The sequence below is a fragment of the Zalophus californianus genome, chromosome 8, assembly GCF_009762305.2.
Source record: "Zalophus californianus isolate mZalCal1 chromosome 8, mZalCal1.pri.v2, whole genome shotgun sequence".
Lineage (NCBI taxonomy): Eukaryota > Metazoa > Chordata > Mammalia > Carnivora > Otariidae > Zalophus > Zalophus californianus.
The window spans coordinates 66603093-66622610 of record NC_045602.1 but is presented as its reverse complement, the minus strand read 5'-3'; the positions used below and the strand labels follow the sequence as shown (position 1 = coordinate 66622610).

At 44.7% G+C, this 19518-nt stretch overlaps 1 protein-coding gene across 4 annotated transcripts in view; it reads left to right on the top strand.

The window, feature by feature from the left end:
• The window catches only part of SPTBN1 (spectrin beta, non-erythrocytic 1), a 192669-nt gene extending 181996 nt beyond the window's left edge, over positions 1-10673 (top strand). For 2 of the 4 annotated variants that reach the window (XM_027622169.2, XM_027622170.2), the window contains exons 32-35: positions 678-916; positions 2151-2324; positions 8495-8537; positions 9345-10673. In XM_027622169.2, the coding sequence (XP_027477970.1) occupies positions 678-916; positions 2151-2324; positions 8495-8537; positions 9345-9563 (675 nt within the window). In that variant the 3' untranslated portion in view covers positions 9564-10673. The remainder of the gene's footprint in view (positions 1-677; positions 917-2150; positions 2325-8494; positions 8538-9344) is intronic. The other 2 variants (XM_027622166.2, XM_027622167.2) reach the window with 1 other exon arrangement.
• Positions 10674-19518: the final 8845 nt, after the last annotated feature.

The window sequence follows — 19518 nt, the reverse complement described above, 5'->3', positions numbered from 1 at the left end:
GTGGTTAAATTGATGTTTGTTGACTTGCCTCATTTCCTTCCAGCTCTTAAGTTCCAAAGTCTAACTGGGATGGTAGATGTGAAATGCATGATTGTCGTCCTAATTTCTGCATGTGTTTATGACGATGTGTTGAGGGGCGGGGGAGGAGAGCCAGAGAGCATTTTCAGAAACTGGAGGTCTTTCTTTGTCTTACTCTGGGGGAATGCTGTGTAGTTCTGATAGAGTCGTCTATCGATCTGTTTGTGAATGCCCTTTCGCTTAAACTTCTAGCTGTTCTGGTGACGTCCTTGGTTGTAAGGTGGCTGCTGTATAACGTCCACTCTCTCATATTTAATACGTGTGATTGTTACTGTCGTCCTTTTGTTTTTAAAGTAACCCTAAGAGGAAATGATCCGAGTTACATTAGAGAAAATGGATTGATCCGAGGAACAGAGTGCAGTAAAACTCATCCTGGCATTTCGCTTTTCTCCCTTCCCCATAAGCGGGCGGGCATTAATCCCTCCCCACCTTCTAATGTCCTTGGTGTCCCGCTGGCTTTGTGGGATGTTGCAATGGTTTTACTGTACTGCCTCGATCTGTGTCCGGCATTTATACACAGCCACGTGTGCGAGTCAGAGCGTATGTGGTCACCCCTGTGGCTCACGGGGTTCACTGAGTGGCCTCTCCACTGTCCCTAGATGACAGAAACGGTGGACACAAGTGAAATGGTCAACGGCGCCGCCGAGCAGAGAACAAGCTCAAAGGAGTCCAGCCCCATCCCCTCCCCAACCTCGGACCGCAAAGCCAAGACCGCCCTCCCAGCCCAGAGTGCTGCCACCTTGCCGGCCAGAACCCAGGAGACACCTTCGGCCCAGATGGAAGGCTTCCTGAACCGGAAGCACGAGTGGGAGGCTCACAATAAGAAAGCCTCAAGCAGGTGAGAGCAGCGAAGGCTGAGGCCACTGCCTCAGGAGATGGGAAGTCAGCCCCGCCCTTTCAAGGTCGAAGCACTGCTTGCCGCTTGGAAAGCCGGGGAGTGGGCGCTGGTGAAATCCATTTGTTCTTAGCTTCCTGGGTGTCACTTTTCTTGGGACTGACATTGGAAAGTGGGAGGAGAGTGTTTTTGATTCACTGAGAGAAGGAAAGTTAATTAAGCGTGGATGGGAATAGCAAAAAGGGGCCTTAGTAATTCTTCCTGAGAAGAAATGTGCTAGGCAGAGGTTGGAGAATTTCCCTAAAGTGTTCTTCATTGTGGGATTTTTTTTTTTTTTTGAAGACTTTTCATTTCTCCAGCCTTATCTCCGTATCTGTGTTTATGTTCACTGCCTCCCAGTAGGCTCTGCTTTTATTATGTCTATTTTATAAATGAGGAAACGGTGGCCCTGTGTGGTGAAAAAAAAAAAACTCTTAAGAAACCTGGTATATGGCAAAGCCCGGGTGAAATTCTTACCTGATTCCAAAGCCAGTGTGCTTAACCAGTGATCCCTTCTGCCTGGGACCACCATGTATAGTTGTACATGTTGTACATTAGACCAGGAAATCCCCATCTCAGAGCTGCCATCCACATTGAGTACAACATAAATTTTTATGTTAATCTAGGTAGGTGGCAGTACAGTGTCTTCTGATAAAAATCAGTATATCGTGACAGTTTGCCATATCATGGGGGAAAGGCTGTCTTTTTTCTGATTCATCCGGAGGTACTACTAGTGCTAATGGCCCTGGATGTGTCTCCCTGTCAGGTTGCCAAGCCCCACCAGGATTAAAACTGAGGTGGAAGAGTTAGTGTTTCAGGACAGGCATGTTTCAGATGAGGAGTCTGCCCTGTACGGCATTACCACAAGAGAGTACTACAGCAAAGAGAACCAACCCCAATAAAAATCTTTCCCGTCAGAGCCAGGAGTACCTTTATGTAATAGAAGAGGGCACCATGTTTTTCCCCAAACTCAGAGAATCACCTGCCCTCAGTCACCTGCCACTGTATGAATGTGGACACTGTCCCAGCAGTCCATGGAGGAATTTTGTTTTCTTGTTTAGTTTTAGCAGAATTTAGGAAAGGCTTTTAACAAGGTGTCATACCACATGGTGTGTGGATCGTTTGCATATTAATCACATTCTTAATTCTTTACGGGAGTGTGGTCTAGAACCCTGACATTCCTTTCTTTACTGCTCAGGTCCTGGCACAATGTTTATTGTGTCATAAATAACCAAGAAATGGGTTTCTACAAAGATGCAAAGACAGCTGCCTCTGGAATCCCCTACCACAGCGAGGTCCCTGTGAGTTTGAAAGAAGCCATCTGTGAAGTGGCCCTTGATTACAAGAAGAAGAAACACGTGTTCAAGCTGAGGTGAGAGGGGCCCCGTTTCTTGGTTGCCGAGAGTAGGTGTATTTTCACTTTCGAGGTTGGTTTTCCCAGGCAGGTACTGTGATCAGTCGGTTCCTCCTCTCTGCCATTTAAAAAAATCACCAATGAACCTTGTGTGGTTTGTCGTGTGTCTCAGTTAGGATTTTTAGGGACTGTGGCCAGTCATCAGTCTCCCTGTGGTTCATGGCACAGCTCAGCCTTGAAGAAATGAGCTTTTGTTTTGATAAGCTGGAACTTACTGTTCCTTAAGACAAGGTGAACTGTTCACATTTTAAGGGAAGCATAGAAAAATAGTTTACCCATTTTTTGCAGCTTATCCAGACCCAGGAGATGCTATTCTTTGCCCACAAGTTATGTGGAGTGGGTCAAGTGAGTCATCCTGGAGCTGGATGGAGATAAACAGGAAGTGCCTGTGTGGGACCTGGGTCTCTCTGCTTCCCTGGCTTGCCCAGCGGATGTTCCAGCTGCTTCTGGAACCATCTAGTTCCACTGTCTCTGGCTTGTAGAACACATACACCTCCTTCAGAGTGGATCCAGGCTCAGAAGTTCTTATGCTTAGAAGTGGGCAGAAAAGCCGTTTCATCTTGAAAAATAGAGAAAGTAAATGTGTCCATGGTTAGAATGTTGATTAGTTTAAAATAATTTTGATCTGTCGCTTTGGGACCTGGAAAGCTTTGGTCTTCAGTTAGACATTTGTGTCCTGTCGGTTGCACTAGGCCACGGACTGCAAATGAGCGTTTCAAAGGGGGTGACTTCTTGAGCTCTTTCAAGGAGCACCGGAGGCAGGCTCTCCAGGACTTGGAGCCCTTTACACTGTGTGAAACAAGGTGCAAGCAGCCTGGCTCCCTGGCTGCCTCCCTCCTTTCTTCTCCCTCCATGCAGCTTCAGAGGGTCCGGGTTTTGGCAGAGGGCACTTACCTTCCTCCCCACCAGGAACACCCCTTCCTCTGTACCGCAGTGAAGTGAATGAGTAGCCCTCCAAGCCAGTGACTCTCCAGCGTCCTAGGGATGGCCTTGCAGGACAGTTTCTTTTACTCTGTACTGTATAAGAAGAGAAATCTAGGAGACTTTTTCTGTACGTCTATTTAAAAATTCTGGTATTTGTAAATGTGGGGGATATAAGGCTCTGTAGCAGAATTTCAAAAGGACTCATTTTTTAATTCCAGTATAATTAACATACAGTATTTTATTAGTTTCCCAGCACACAGTATAGTGATTCCATGATTCTGTACGTGACTCAGTGCTCATCACGATAAGTGTCCTGTTAATCCCCCTCACCTATTTCACCCATTTACCCATCTCAGACAATACTTCAGAGTCTATTTTTTGTCTGTCTCTTTTCTCTTTGTTCATTTGTTTTGTTTCTTAAATTTCACTTAGCATTTTTAGATGCGTCTATGTTGTTGCAGATGCCAAGATTTCATTCTTTTATGGCTAAGTAATACTACAGTGTGTGTGTGTGTGTGTGTGTGTGTGTGTGTGTGTGTGTAAATACATATATACAACATCATCTTTATCTGTTCATCTGTTGAGGGACACTTGGGCTGCTTTTGTGGCTTTTATAAATAATGTTGCAGTGAACACAGGGGTGCATAGATGTTTTTGAATTAATGTTTTCTCTTTCTTTGGTTAAATACCCGGTAGTGGAATTACTGGATCATGTGGTAATTCTGTTTTTAATTTTTTGAGGAAACCTCCATACTGTTTTCCAGAGTGGCTGCACCAGTTTGCATTCCCACCAGTGGTGCACAAGGGTTCCTTTTTCTTCACATCCTCACCAACACTTTTTGTTTCTTGTGTTTATGATTTTAGCCATTCTGACAGGTGTGAAGTGATATGTCATTGTAATTTTGATTTGTATTTACCTGATGGTGAGTGATGTTGAGCATCTTTTCATGTGTCTGTTGGCCATCTCTGTGTCTTCTTTGGAGAAATGTCTGTTTATGTCTTCTGACCATTTTTTTAATTGGATTATTTGGGTTTCTTGGTATTGAGTTGTGTAAGTTCTTTATTTTTTTTTAAGATGTATTTATTTTAGAGAGTGAGAGAGCACGAGTGGGAGGGGCAGAGGGAGAGGGAGAGAGACTCTCAAGCTGACTCCGTGCTGAGCGTGGACCCCGATGTGGGCTCAATCTTACCGACCCTGAGATTACGACCTGAGCTGAAAACAAGAGTCAGACGCTTAACTGACTGCGCCACTTAGGTGCCTCACTTCTTTATGTATGTGGATACGAACCCCTTATGGGATATGTCATTTACAAATATCTTCTCCCATTTAGGAGTTTGTCCTTTAGTTTTGTTCATTGTTTCCTTTGCTGTGCAGAAGCTTTTTATTTTGATGTAATCCCAGTAGTTTGTTTTTGCTTTTATTTTCCCTTGCTTCAGGAGACGTATCTAGAAAAATGTTGCTACAACTAATACCAAGAGAAAGTACTGCCTGTGTTCTCTTCTAGGATTTTTATGGTTTCATTGGTTTTATTGGTTTCATTGAGGTCTTTGATTCATTTTGAGTTTATTTTTGTGTATGGTGTGGGAAAGTGGTCCAGTTTCATTCTTTTGCACATTGTTGTCCAGTTTTCCCAACAGCATTTTTGAAGAGACTTTTTCCCCCATTGCATATTCTTGCCTCCCTTATCAAAGTTTAATTGACCATATAATTGTGGATTTATTTCTGGGTTTTCTGTTCTATTCCATTGATCTGTCTTTTTGTGCCCGTACCATACTGTTTTGATTACTACAGCTCTATAATATTACTTGAAGTCTGTAATTGTGATACCTCCCATTGTCTTGTTCTTTTTCAAGATTGCTTTGGCTATTAAGGGTCTTTTGTGGTTCCATACAAATTTTAGGATTGTTTGTTCTAGTTCTTTGAAAAATGCTGTTGGTATTTTGATAGGGGTTGCATTATATGGACATTAAGAGTATTTGTTTCCCCAGTCCATCAGCATGGAATATCTTTCCATTTGTTTGTGCCGTCTTTAGTTTCTTTCATCAACGTTTTGTAGTTTTCTGAAGTCTTTTACCTCCTTGGTTAAATTTATTTCTAGCTATTTTATTATTTTTGGTGTAATTGTAAATGGGACTTTTTTTTTTTTTAAGATTTTATTTTTAAGTAATCTCTACCCCCAACATGGAGTTTGAACCCACAGCCCCGAGATCAACAGTCCCATGCTCTGCCGACAGCCAAAATCAGGTGTCCTGGGACTGTGTTCTTAATTTCTCTTTCTCCTGCTTCATTTTTGATGTATAGAAATGCAACATATTTCTTTATATTGATTTTTGTATCTTGAACCTTAGTGAACTCATTTATCAGCTCTAGTAATTTTTTGGTGGAGACCTTATTGTTTTTTATATATGTAGCATCATGCCATCTGCAGATAGTGACCGTTTTACTTCTTCCTTATCAATTTGGATGTCTTTTATTTATTTATTTATTTTTTTGTTATCTGATTGCTATAGCTAGGACCTCTAGTTCTGTGCTGAATAGCTGTGGTAAGAGTAGACATCCCTGTCTTATTTCTGACTGTAGGGGGAAAGCTCTCAGTTTTTCCCCATTGAGGATGATGTTAACTGTGGGGTTTTCATAGATGGCCTTTATTGTGTTGATGTATGTTCCCTCTAAACCTACTTTTGGGGGCGCCTGGGTGGCTCAGTCGTTAAGCGTCTGCCTTCGGCACAGGTCACGATCCCAGGGTCCTGGAATCGAGCCCCACATCGGGCTCCCTGCTCCATGGGAAGCCTGCTTCTCCCTCTCCCACTCCCCTGCTTGTGTTCCCTCTCTCGCTATATCACTGTCAAATAAATAAATAAAATCTTATGAATAAATAAATAAATCTACTTTTGTTTGTTGTTTTGTTTTTTTTTTAAGTAGGCCCCAGTAGGGGCTTGAACTCATGACCCTGATTTCAGGAGTTTCACACTCCACTGACTGAGCCAGCTGGGGGGGCCCCTAAACCTATTTTATTGAGGGATTTTATCATGAATAGAAGGCTGTACTTTTTCAAATGCTTTTTCTCATTTATTGAAATGATCATAAAGTTTTTGTCCTTTCTCTTGTTGATGTGATGTATCACGTTGATTGATTTGAATATTGAACCCTTGCATCCCAGGAGTAAATCTCACTTGGTCATGGTGGTTTTTATAATGTATTGTAGATTTGGTTTGCTAATATTTTGTTGAGGCTTTTTGCATCTCTGTTCATCAGAAGTATTGTCCTGTAGTTCTCTTTTTTTGTAGTGTCTTGATCTGGTTTTGGTATCAGGATCATGCTGGCTTCACAGAATGAATTTGGAAGTTTTCCTTCCTCTTTTATTTTTGGGAATAGTTGGAGAAGAAGAAGTATTAACTCTTCTTTAAGTGTTGGTCAAATTTACCTGTGAAGTCACCTGGTCCTGGCCTTCTGTTTTTGGGAGTTTTTTGATTACTGACTCAATTTCTTTGCTGGTAATCAATCTGTTCAAATTTTCTATTTCTCTGATTCAGTTTTAGAAGGTTATGTGCTTCTAGGAATTTGTCCATTTCTTCTAGCTTGTCCAGTTTGTTGGCATGTAAGTTTTCATAATATTCTCTTAAAATCCTTTTTCTGTGGCATCAGTTATTTCTCATCTTTCATTTCTGATTTTGTTAATTGAGTCTTTTTTTTTTTTTTTTAAAGAATCTGGCTAAAGGTTTATCAATTTTGTTGATCTTTATGAGAAACCACCTTCTGGTTTCATTGATCCTGTTACATTGTTTCTTTATTTTTTTTTCTTTTTTTCTTTCTGCTTTAATCTTTTTTTCCTTCCTTCTACTGGTTTAGGGTTTTGTTTGTTCTTTTTCTCAGTCCTTTAGGTGTAAGGTTAGGTTGTTTATTTGATATTTTTCTTGCTTTTTGAGGTAGTCCTGTATTGCTATAAACTTCCCTCTTAGTGTCTTAAAGTTTTTAGACTTTGTATTTTCATTTTCATTTGTCTTCCTGGATGTTTTGATTTCCTCTTCAATTTCTTGTTTGGCGCATTCATTGTTTTAATAGCATGTTATTTAATCTCCATGTATTTGTGTTCTTTCTAGATTTTTTCTTAGGTTGATTTCTAGTTTCATAGCATTGTAGTCAGAAATGATGCATGATATGACTTTGATCTTTTTTAATTTGTTGAGACTTGTTTTGTGGCCTAATACGCGATCTTTCCTGGAGAATGTTCCATGTGCACTTGAAAAGAATGTGCATTCCATTGTTTCAGGATGGAATGTTCTGAATATATCTGTTAGATCCATCTGGTCTAATGTGTCATCAAAACCAGTTTCCTTGTTGATTTTTTGTTTGGATGATCTATCCACTGATATAAGTGGGGTGTTAAAGTCCCCTACTATTACTGTATTACTATTGATTACTTCCTTTATATACTGCTTTATGTATTTGGGTGCTGCCATGTTGGGTGCATAAGTATTTACAGTTGTTACATCTTCATGTCATATTGTTCCCTTAATGATTATGAGTCTTTTCACTACATAATTTTTATTTTTAATGTTTTATTATTTTTTTAAAGATTTGAGAGAGCACAAGCGGGGGAGGGGGAGGAGGGGCAGAGGGAGAGGGACAAGCACACTCCCTGCTGACCCAGGACCCTGGGATAATGACCTGAAGACTCATCATTTTTTTTTTAAACATTTTATTTGTTTATTTGACAGCATACAAGCAGGGGAGCAGGAGAGGGAGAAACAGACTTCTGCTCTCAGGGAGTCCGACATGGGGGTTGATCCCACAACCCTGGGATCATGACCTGCGCCAAAGGCAGATGCTTAACCGACTTATCCACCCAGGCGCCCCAGGACTCATCATTTTTAAAGCATTATATCTTGAATTCAGTTTAGAGCATTGATTAGACATTCAAGTGGCCTTTGCCACAGCAAAGCCAGATGTTGATATGTTTGGGACATTTTTGATCCTTCCAATGGATTGAAACATTAAGTTTTTGTGTATCTTATACTGGCCCAAGAATATATACTGGGCCTTTGTGGGTCCTGGGCAAAGCTGGTGATGTATGCAGAGCTCCGATGGGCATTTCTGGTAGGATTCCCCTGGCCTGCTTATGTCCCTCATAGGTTTTGGGAATTTGAGGGTTTTGTTTCTTCCTAAGTCAAATTGTGACTGACTTTCTTCCTTCGACTTACAGACTAAATGATGGCAATGAGTACCTCTTCCAAGCCAAAGATGATGTAAGTTTTTAAGATTCATTTCTCTCAATACTTGGGCTTTTGCAAGTATTTATTGGCACAATAAGCTTTATTTACAGTGTTTCATATATAAGTAATCGTCAGCCATGGCTTCTCTTATCTGGTCTCCTTAGTCACTAAGAACTACAAGGCATTCAGTTGTCCTTATATCGCTAGGAAGCAGAATGGCATCTTACTCTCTCCTTGCTGTGTCAGGAGGGCTAGTGCAAGGACCCTGAAGTTGATGGAGGAAAATTTGCCCATCCCTCACAGTGGATGAGGCACAGTGGGGTGGTCCTGGGACAGGATGTGGATCCTGAAGTCCAGTCAGGGGCCTCCCTGCGGCACTCCACTGCCTTCAACCATTTCATGGTTGTACTTCTTGCAGGGAGAGAGGGTCTGCTGATGAGAAAGCAATGTGTGTAGTGCTTTAGATTTGAAAAACCAACTTCTACTAAATTCATGCAGGGTTATATGTCATATATACTTCAATTTTTTAAGAAAAGTAAAAGAAAAGGGTGCATCCCACCAATGGAAACCAGTCTTCCCATTCTTCCAAGTTTGTAGGACCACATACTAGATGGGTGACTTTCAGGTCTTGTAAACCAAATTCTCGTGAGAGTTGAACCATGTTCACTCAGCTAAAGGTCATTTGGGAACTGCTTGCTTCTCAGCCAGATGCCCCCATAGGCTAGATGCACTGTTTCCAAGCCTTCCGACCAACGGAGGCACGTATGTTTGAGCAGGTGAAGTGAGGGTGTTTTGAGCCCATCCCTCTTGGCTGCATCTCACCTGTGGTCCTTTGTCCAGGAGGAAATGAACACATGGATCCAGGCCATCTCCTCTGCCATCTCATCTGATAAACATGAGGTGTCCGCCAGCACCCAGAGCACGCCAGCATCCAGCCGGGCACAGACCTTGCCCACCAGCGTCGTCACCATCACCAGCGAGTCTAGCCCTGGCAAGCGGGAGAAAGACAAAGAGAAAGACAAGGAGAAGCGGTTCAGCATTTTTGGCAAAAAGAAATGAACTCCTTTCCTTCACCTCCTGTCCTTCTCTTACCTTCTCAGTGAAACTCCAGCATGCAAGCTCAGAACCAACACATTACTCTCTGTGCCTAATGTTCTTCAATGTGGTTGATTTTTTTTTTTTTTTAATTTATAGAGCATTTCTGGGGGGGGGGGGTGGGGGAAATACACCTAAACACTTTATCTCCAAGTTACAAAAGTTTGAGGTGCAGAGGGAAGACCAGATTTTTTTTAATGAAATTATATAGATTAGATCTCAATATTTAAACTGTTCCTCAATTTTGTGAGGCTGCGTTGGAAATAACCCGCCTCTAGTGCTGTTGGTATGCAAGGCAGCGGTGCTTAAACAATATTTCCTGTGCTCACTAGAGACAAAACGTATCAATTTCCTGACACCATTCTCTTCCATTTATTTCCAGTGGTTACCTTGAGTCTCGACTATTAGAAGTGCCCACGACGGGTCTAACCTTGGTTAAACAGATCGTGTATTATGATCTCGCTGCCGTCACAGTGCAGCTCCATGTTAAATCTACAGACCAAACCGTTTGTATCTGGCATCACTTACTAACACCTGACATGCAGCTTTTCTGCATCACCTGCAAGGACAGTTCAGAATGTCGGTATACCGGTATACGAGAAGGAATAGAAAACGGATACTGTTTTAAATAATCTGTAATTTCAATTTTTTTTTTTTGCTGAAATACATTATATTGTATGTTTGAGATAATTCTAGTACAAAGTATAATAAAACTAGATGTATAATAAACCCTTTAAATCATTGGTAAGTGTACAAGTGGAACTGAAGCATTTACTGGACAAAGTAATGTTACTCTAATGGTTACTTGCTCGTGCGTTGCCACACTGTGTTATAATTTGCTTCATTACCTTGCTCTTTGATACATAGTGTGCATTTCTTTGTCACTGTAATGATTGTAATGACAAATTTTCATCTTACTGCACAATCAAAATGGCATCGATAGGAATGAACTCTAGAGGCTGGGCCTGAGCAGGGAGGTGGTCGCTCAGGCCCAGCGCTCAGTCGTATGACCTGTACCTCTCAACTTCTGCCCTGTTAAATATATGCTATGTCATTAAATGCTTTTAAATCTAGCACGGCGGGTAATTGTTGTCTTTCCTCTCCTGTGTGCATGCCTTGTAGGGAAACAGCCAAGCCAGAAATAGCAAATGGGAAACATTAGACCATCCATCGAGGTTCCTGTTTTGTGTTCTTGTGCGTGTGTGTGGTGCACCAGCGTTGAAAACTACAGCAAACAGAATAATAAATACGAGATGTTTTGCAGCTATGCATCCAGATTTTATCTTTGGTTTATGAAAAAGTTAACAGAGAACTTGCTAAACCTGAGTTCTGAGGAAGGCGTTGGCAAACTTTTTCTGTAAAGGGCCAGAGACAGCAAATATTTTAGGCTTTGTGGGCTGGACTCTGTCTGTGGAAGCTGCTTATCATGGAATACAGAGGCAGCCATTGATGATAGGTGAAGGAAGGGACATGACTGTGTTCTAGTAAAACTTTATGGACACAGATAGGAATTTTATGTGATCTTGACATGCTGTACAATATTCTAATTTAAAAAATAAAATCTATTGTATACAGATCATACAAAAAACAGATGACAGGCCAGATTTGGCCCATGGGCCCATTCAGCGATATCAGCATAGGATCATAGGTTAGATATGCATGTTATACTTGTCCCTTTTTTATCTGGGTACCTTGACTCCAGATCATCTGCATGTTTTCTTACACAGAGCAGCACAGGATGCTAGTATTATGGGTTTTCAGTAAGCTGTTCCACAGAGGTCCATGCGTAATGCGATGTCACTCCTGGGCTCCACAGTTGACTGGCATTGGAGCTTTCTGTAACCCCAGAAACAGACCTTGCCATCTCTCACCCTTTCCTCTCTCATGCACCCAAGGCCATTTATCTTCGTGTGCCCTTGCCCTTCCTTGCCTTCCATAAGATTGGAATCACATCTCAACAGATGATCCTCTCACCAAAATGTTTCATTAAGAAAAAGCATCTTGGAAAATAATCACGATTGACAACAGCCTACTCGACAAAGCCAGCCAGATGGCAGGCAAGACACACTCAAAAGGAAAATAACCAGCAGTTCCAGAATCCCATAAAAAAGTACATATGCATGGACTATTTTGCACATAGTTCCAGAGGCTCACAGATCCCTGACTATGCAACTTGGATTTGGGGGTACTTGGCTCTCCTTACTGCACTTGCCAAGGATCCACTGCAACCTGAAAGGGGAAGATGATGGGCAGTGGAAGAAAAGCCACAGCAGAAGACTGGCTTCTGTGGGTCGGCAGGGGCTGATGGCAGCAGGTGCGATCAGAAAATCCCAACAAGACATGTTCACTGGATGAAGCTATAGGCCATAGAGGATCAGGACTGTCAATCCTATCATGGTACATAGGGGTTTAAAAAAAAAAATCCTATACACTATACTTCGAGGATTGTGCACATTTATTTTTATTGCTATAGTGTGCTATTTTACTTTAATGATTAGGATGGGTGATAATACTGTCCTCTGTACATCTGAGAAGTGAGAAGCAGTAAAATAAAACTCAGGAAATGAAATGAGTATTGACTAATTAAAGGACACTTTTGTCTCACTTGAACATCACTGAAGTTGGAATGCATCCTCAGTTGATGGCACCTCAGGGCTGTGTTTTCTTGGAGGTACTTGGAGTGATGATGAGCCTTCCAGCTCATGTCATCTTCAGTGGATGAAATAGAGTGTATCAGACTGGAGGACACGTTACCACCAAGTGTTTGGCGCTGTTAGGATTAGTTGTGTGTGGAGGATCCTATGGTACTTACCTCTGAATATATTTTCATTTTTCGGTTGGAATACTTAAATACTTTCCTTGGTCTAGTGGTAGAATTCATGCAGTAAAGATAGGATAAAACCTTGAGTCTTTCCTGTTATTTAAACTGACTTTCCTAAGCATGACCCGTACCCAAAAAACCATTAAAAAAAAACAAAAACAAAAATTGTCCACCAAAGTTCAAGATTTCTCTCACCATTGAGAGTCCTACTGAAACCTTTAACTTTTCACTTCTCAACGCTAACCATCGATGAAATCCTTCTTGAAACTTAAAAGATGCCCCATCTTTGGCTTGTAGAAGTCCGTTCGAGTTGGCTTCTGAGTCCTTTTGTTAGAACCCTAATATTGATACTTTCCTCCCTCTCTGGCACGACAAGCTGTCCCCAGGCTCATTCAGTATGTGTCTTGCCCTGAGACCTGCCATCAGAAGTCTCTAAGAAACCCTGTTTCTTTTAGTGGAAAATGATATTTCAAAACCATAATTTATGTCTCAGAAATGTTCGTTGCTACTGAGTTTGTCCTTTTTTCTACGCATATCAGATAAAAATAATTCATGGGGCACCTGGGTGGCTCAGTCAGTTAAGCGGCTGCCTTCGGCTCAGGTCATGATCCTGGGGTCCTGGGATTGAGCTCCACGTCCAGCTCCCTGCTCAGCGGAGAGCCTCCTTCTTCCTCTGCCTGCCACTCTGCCTACTTGTGCTGTCAAATAAATAAAATCTTTTAAAAAAATCATAAATTCATAGTGCAATTCAGGATTGCAGGGTTTTTTTACTTAATATTTCCTATATTATGTCATAATCTTTTCCACTAAGAATGAGCACTCCAAGATGAGGGGGCATAGAATTAGAACACTGTATAGTAACTTCTGTGCTTTATTACACACAAACTCAGAATAGCGATACTAATACCACCGCCAATACAATTAGAACGGTTTTGGGGTGGGGTTTGTTTTGTTTGTTTCTGGTCAAACTTTTTTACATTGTAATAACTGTGGATTGATTCACATGTGGTTGTAAAACAATTCGGTACCCTTTAACTGTGTTCCCCAGTGATAACATCTTGCAGAACTGGAGTACAGTATCACATCCAGAGTATTGACATTGACCAAGACTCAACATTTCCATAGCAGCAGGATCCCCTCCTGCTGCTTGTTACCCCCAGACCTTCCCAGCAACCACCAGTCTGTCATTCCAGAAATGTTGTACACCTGGAATCACACAGGATGTAACCATTTAGGATTGGTTTCTTTTTCCACTCAGCATAATTCTCAGGAGATTCTTTCAGGTTATCATGGGTATCACTAGTCCTATTTGTTGTGTCACTGAGTAAGTAGTCCATGGTGTGGATGTACCAGTTTGTTCATTCACTTACTGAAGGACATTGGGGTAGCTTCCAGTTGGGGGCTATTATGAATAGAGCTGCGATAACCATTTATATGGGGCTTTTGGTGTGGACAAAAATCTTCATCTCTCTGGGGGGAGAAAAAATGCCCAGGAATGTGGAGAACAGTTTTTAAAAACATTTTGCATGTGCTCTCTCCGTACCCCCGGCGCCCCTCATCCCCACGTTAGGTCATTTCTATCCACAATGTCTGGGCACACAATTCTCATTCTGCGCTGTCCCTCTAAACCCGCTTTAGTCTTCTACAAATCACTGAATTAGTGCTCGCCGCTCTCCGTACACGGGTGTTCCTACGCGCCTCGACGTTTGGTTGTCTGGAGCCCGCTGCCTTGGTGTGTGTCTCTTAAGTGCGTTTCCCTTTCTTGCCACCCCCACCTCCCCTTATTTTTGGCCAGTTCTGAGTCAAGCACTTAAAGTGAAGTGCTTTCTCGTCGCTTTCAGGACTGAATCAAGATTTCCCAAGGGAGACATAAATGCGAGTTCGGAGTTCTTCAAGGTATGTAGACCCAGCATAACACAGGCTACCCTAGAAAAAGGAGTTTTTCAAGGAAAAAAAAAAATCCAACTGGCTTGACTGTGAGAAGGAATGTTACCTCCTGTTTGGAGCTTTGCATGCTTTTTTGTAAAAGATCAGCCTTCTGCAAGAAGGGATTCAGGAAATGGAAGTGGAGGGGCCTCCTCTCTCCCGCCGGTTTAAAGTGGGGATCGGGAGAGGTGAGATGCATCTGTATGCTTCTCTTCCGTGCTGTTCGGGGTAGGCTCCCTGGGCTGGAGAAGCACCAGCGGCCCTGAGCCTCCCGCGAAGCCGGCTGACTTGGGAGGAGGCAGTGAGAGTGCGCAGAAGTCTGTGGTAGAATTCAAGGGCCTCATCTTTGGCTCTGCAGGGGAGCTTAGAATTCTGACACTTTTCAGGAATGCTCAGGGTTCTGAGGGCACATGGGGTTAGTGGTCCCAGCTGCCCGGGCTGGCAGCTCTCAGGGCTTTGTTTTCCTGGTGCGGGTCGGCAGCACAGACAAAGCGGAGGCCTGGACTTGTGCCCGGCCGCCCCCCGGCCCCCCCCCCGCCCCCCCCGGCCCCCCCCCCCGCCGCCGCCCTGCCCCCACAGGCCTGCGTCTGGCCCGCGAGGAGCCGGGTTCTCTCTGTCCGAGGCCTGGACGGCTGCCGCGTCAGGGCCACGAGAGTTGTGTGGGCTTGCGCCAGTTTCCACTTGGCCTTCACGCGTCCCTTTGGCTGTTTATCTGCGTGGGGGACCCATTGTGTCTGGGAGTGGGGCTGGAGGAGGCGGAAGAGCAGCGGGGGTTCCTGAAACCGACTCTTGGAAGGGAGAGAGAATTTTCTCTTGCATCAGCCCGCCGGGACTTTCTCCGCGGGGTGGGGCACCCTGCATTCCAGAGTCTGGGCGTGGGCTGGAACCTGGGAGCTCTGTGTCCCCCCGGAGACGCAGCAAGCCTTGGCTCACAGCATTTTCCCCTGGAGAACCGACTCCGTTTCCAGTCGCCATTTTAGTTTCCTGGTCACAGCGAATTGTTTCCAATTTGCTGTTCAAGCTTCGGTTTGGTGAAGGAGACAGTCTCTCAAGGTTTTCGTCTCCTGTCCAGGGCCTCCCTCTCAGGGAAAGGTCTGGCAGTCTTAGTCACAATGGCCGGAAAGGGCGTGCATGCGAGCCAGCGTCGCCGCTGTACGGCCGGCCCTTTCCTGCTGCCGTCTGTTCCGCGGCTGTCGCACCTCCGCCCCTGTCCTTCCTGGGCGCCTGTGATCTGCCTACTTCCTCCGGCTTGCCTGGCCTCTGCTCTCCCGGGGAAAGAGCGTGGGCTCCGAGCCCGGACACGCTGGAGTCCTGAGGCCTTCGCGGTGCAGCCGAACGCCAAGTATCGCGGCCTCGTCGCCTTTGCAAAGCTCCTACTAAGTGCCAGCCGCGCCGGGGAGCAGCCCTTGCGCAGCTTGCACGAGGCTACCCTCCGCACCGTCCGCTTCGTCTGAGCCCGGCTCTTCTTACCCTGACGTTGAAGGAATGAGGGGAAGGCCCCTGCGCTCCAAAAATGAGTTCCCCCTCTCGCGCTGTGCTGCCCGCAGGGGGCTGCTTTGAATCTTTTTTTTTTTTTTTTTTTTCCCTAAAGACGATTTTATGAGAGTGTTTCACAGTTCCATGACAGAAAATCCGCACCCACAATGGTGTAAATACCAGGGAATGTGTCCCAAGCTAGGGCTGGCTGAAAGGTTGATGTGCTGCCCAAGTGCTCGATCTTATCAGGAGTGCAGATCAGTAGATCCGTACTCTCTCAGACTCACACTCCTGCCTGCATCGGTTTTGGCCTCAGGCTGGTTTCCCCCCTGGTGGCGGCACCTGCCAGCCCTCCAGGGTCACCACCTTGTTCACGTCTAAGAGGAGGGAAGAGGCTCCTCTTCTCCCAAACAGAACAGAGCCCCAGTTTCACTCTGAATGGATTGATTTAGGTTTTGCATCCATCCGTGAACCACATCTCCCACAAGAGAACTCACCTCAGGCAACCAGGGTGCCCTCCTGGTCTATCCAAACCACAGGTCATTAGAGAAGGGACACAGGTAGTTGGGCCCTCAGTGTCCCTCACAACATATGATTAAGAAAAACATGTCAAAAAATAACATCAAAGGGTGGTTTGGGTGAGGTAGAGTGGTGGGTTTGATGGGATCCCCCTTCTGCCCAGCTCCCCAAATGCTGCGTATCTCCACATGAAAGTGTTGGCTCCAAAAGGGGTGGCCACTTTTTCTCGAAAAGGAGAAATGGTGATTCTAGAAGGACATCTTCTTCAAGTTAGGTTTGAAGCTCTTTGTATTTCCTTTCCTTTTCTTTCCTTTCCTTTTCTTTTCTTTTACTTTATTTTATTTTATTTTGGGGGAGAGAGAGAATCTTAAGCAGGCTGCACACACAGCTCGGAGCCCAATGTGGGGCCTGATCCCAGGACCCCGAGATCATGACCTGAGCCAAAATCCAGAGTCAGGCACCCAACCGACTGAGCCACCCAGGCACCCCACTCTTTGTATTTTAAAGCACATTTGCAAATGTATTCAAGGTTGCCCCTGACTCTGCCCGTGTTGATACTGCTCCTGGTTTTCCCTCCGAGGTGCTTGTTCGGGGTGCACCTGGCTTCAGAGAACAGATGCTGGTTAATGAGTAGGAAGGGCCTATAGGGGTCTGGTCTCACTTGCTACTATCTGCAGGGTTCCCTTCTCCAGCAGTCACTGGAGGGGTGCTTTAGACAGAGCAGCAAAGCAGTTAATTAATGGGGTGCTATAAATTAACCAAATACTTGTGTAAGGAATTGAATTTATTTTTTTCTTTTAAAGTACAAGCCTCCAAAAGGTGCTCATTATGTATCTGGGGAGTCCTGAGTGCCTGAGTTAATGGCCGAAACATCATTTGGCCAAGGTACCATCCATGTGTGTGCACAATGTCCCGGGGTGGCCCTCCCTTCCACAAACAGCTCCTATCACTCAGCACTGTTTCTTACAAAGTCCTCTTCATTGACAGGAGGTAAAACTACCCAGAGTGTTCATGACTTAAGAGGCCAAGGGTCTCTCATGTGACTGAGTTGGGGCTGCTGAGGTAGGGCCCAGGGGAAGCCATTTGCTGGGGTATTGAGTGGGTACCACTTCCTGGGTCTCTGGAAAAGAGAGAAGGTGGAATGTTTGAAATTCCTCAGTTAGGAGGGGAAAGGATTTAAATTCCATAGAACAGTCTGCAAAGATGAACCAGTCCTTATGTTATCTTTTTAATTGTGACACTTGGCATTTTCGTCATTTCTCTGTCACAGTTGCCTCTTGGGGAAGCAACCCAGCTATGGCAATACAACCACATGGCTCCCCTTTGCATCTCAGATCCTTGGGAGCCAGGACCACAAAGGGCCTGTGTTCCACCCCATGGCTGTCTTCCTAGCCCTTGGGGCCCAACCAGGACGAATGCCATTTCTGCACTGGCTGGGACTGAGAGCCTGCACTTGCTGAGCTCTTACTGTAAGCGTCAGCTGCTGCCCTTGCCACTTCACCTGTGACAACTCATGGAACCTCACGATGACCTTGTGAGGTAGATGCTTGTTGCCCGGTGAGGTATTGTAACGGCTCGACCACAACTGTCACTGCAGGGAACTGAAGACAGTGAGCCAAGCTGGAGCTGGTAGAGAATCAAGACCACAGCGTTTCAGAGTGTTCTGGGGCTCTGACAAGGTCTGGCTGATGTCGTGATAGATGTGCCCTCCGCCCCCGCCTCATCCCCATCCAGCTGTGTTGTAATCTTCAGCTTCTAAGAAGGGTGTTTGCCCAGGATCTCACTGGCATCCCGCATGCCAAGCCCAGGTGTGTGGGAGTGGGCGTGTGCATGTGAACATAGGAAAAAGGAGCTGGTCTTTACTGAGAAATGAGGAGCACAAGCTGGATCTGAATGTGCCAGAAAAAACCGTCCAGTGATTTAGGTACAAGACTCTGACCATCTGGTCTCACCTGTTTCACCCTTTGTTCTGCAGACAGAATGACTTTGTTTTGCTAATGACAACAGCTGACATTGGGCAGCATGCTAAGCACTTGAGTTACCCCCGGAATCCTCAGGGCAACTCTGTGGGGCGCTGTCGCTCCTCTGGATTGTACAGTGGGGGAAAGGAAGCCTTCGAGAGTTAAGTGCTTGTATAAACCGCAGCCAGGGATTCGAATTCTGACGTGCCTTTCCAGAGACCACACTCCCTCTTGGACTGACCATCCTCCTGATGTCGCTCGCCTAAGTTGTCGACTGAGAAGCAACTGTCATGGACCCAGCGCCAGCCAGTGAGGGGCAAAGGGGGTCCTGTGCATGTAAACCATCTCCCTACAGGTGGGCTTTCAGCATCAGTCGACTTAACTGCCGCGCAAGCCTGGATTCTCAAAGTCTCAGCTCTTCATCGGCTCCTCAGGACCCGTGTTCCTCTGGAGCTTAGTGTGCAAGCAGCAAGGTTGTTCTCAGAGACAGTGCAACATAATTGGAGGGTGGTTGATGTCTGATTCAGCCTTACAAGTCTATGGTTGCCTAGATCTGGACTGTCCCTGTGCTGAAGTCCTTTCTGGATCAAATTTAAGGTCACATAGAAGACATGGGGACACAAAAACTCTTTGGAAGGAAAGAAGAGAAGAAAAAGGAAGGAAAGAGCGGAAGGATCCTCCAACCAGCTGGGTACTCTGGAGCCTCAGAAAGGTGGCAAAATAAATCATGGCTCCGCATTAGACCCCGAACCCCTGTTTAGTATTTCAAAATAGAAAAGGAAAGGAAAAAAGATTAGCTCACAGTCTACGTGGACAGGTTTCTTAAATCCCTTCACAGCCAAAGGAAGTGAAGACAAGCTCTAGGAAGCGATGGACTCCCGCTGAGATGGGTCAGATTTGCATTCCGGCTCGGTGACTGGCCCCAGGACCCCTTTGTTCTCTGACTTCTGTCATTTCTCCTTGCTCTGATTTCTGACTCTCCCCACCGTCCATCTTACTCCTTGGCTGTGAGGAAAATTCTACACAGTTAAACATCACATGTACTTATTCTCTATAGTGTTTTCACTTAAATTTATGTCACATTTTGTTATGTTGTTATACTTTGTGATTCTTTTTTTTAAGATTAATTTATTTCATTTAGAGGCTGAGGGGGGCATGAACAGGGGGAGGGGCAGAGGGAGAGGGGAAGCAGAGTCCTCGCTGAGTATGGAGCCCT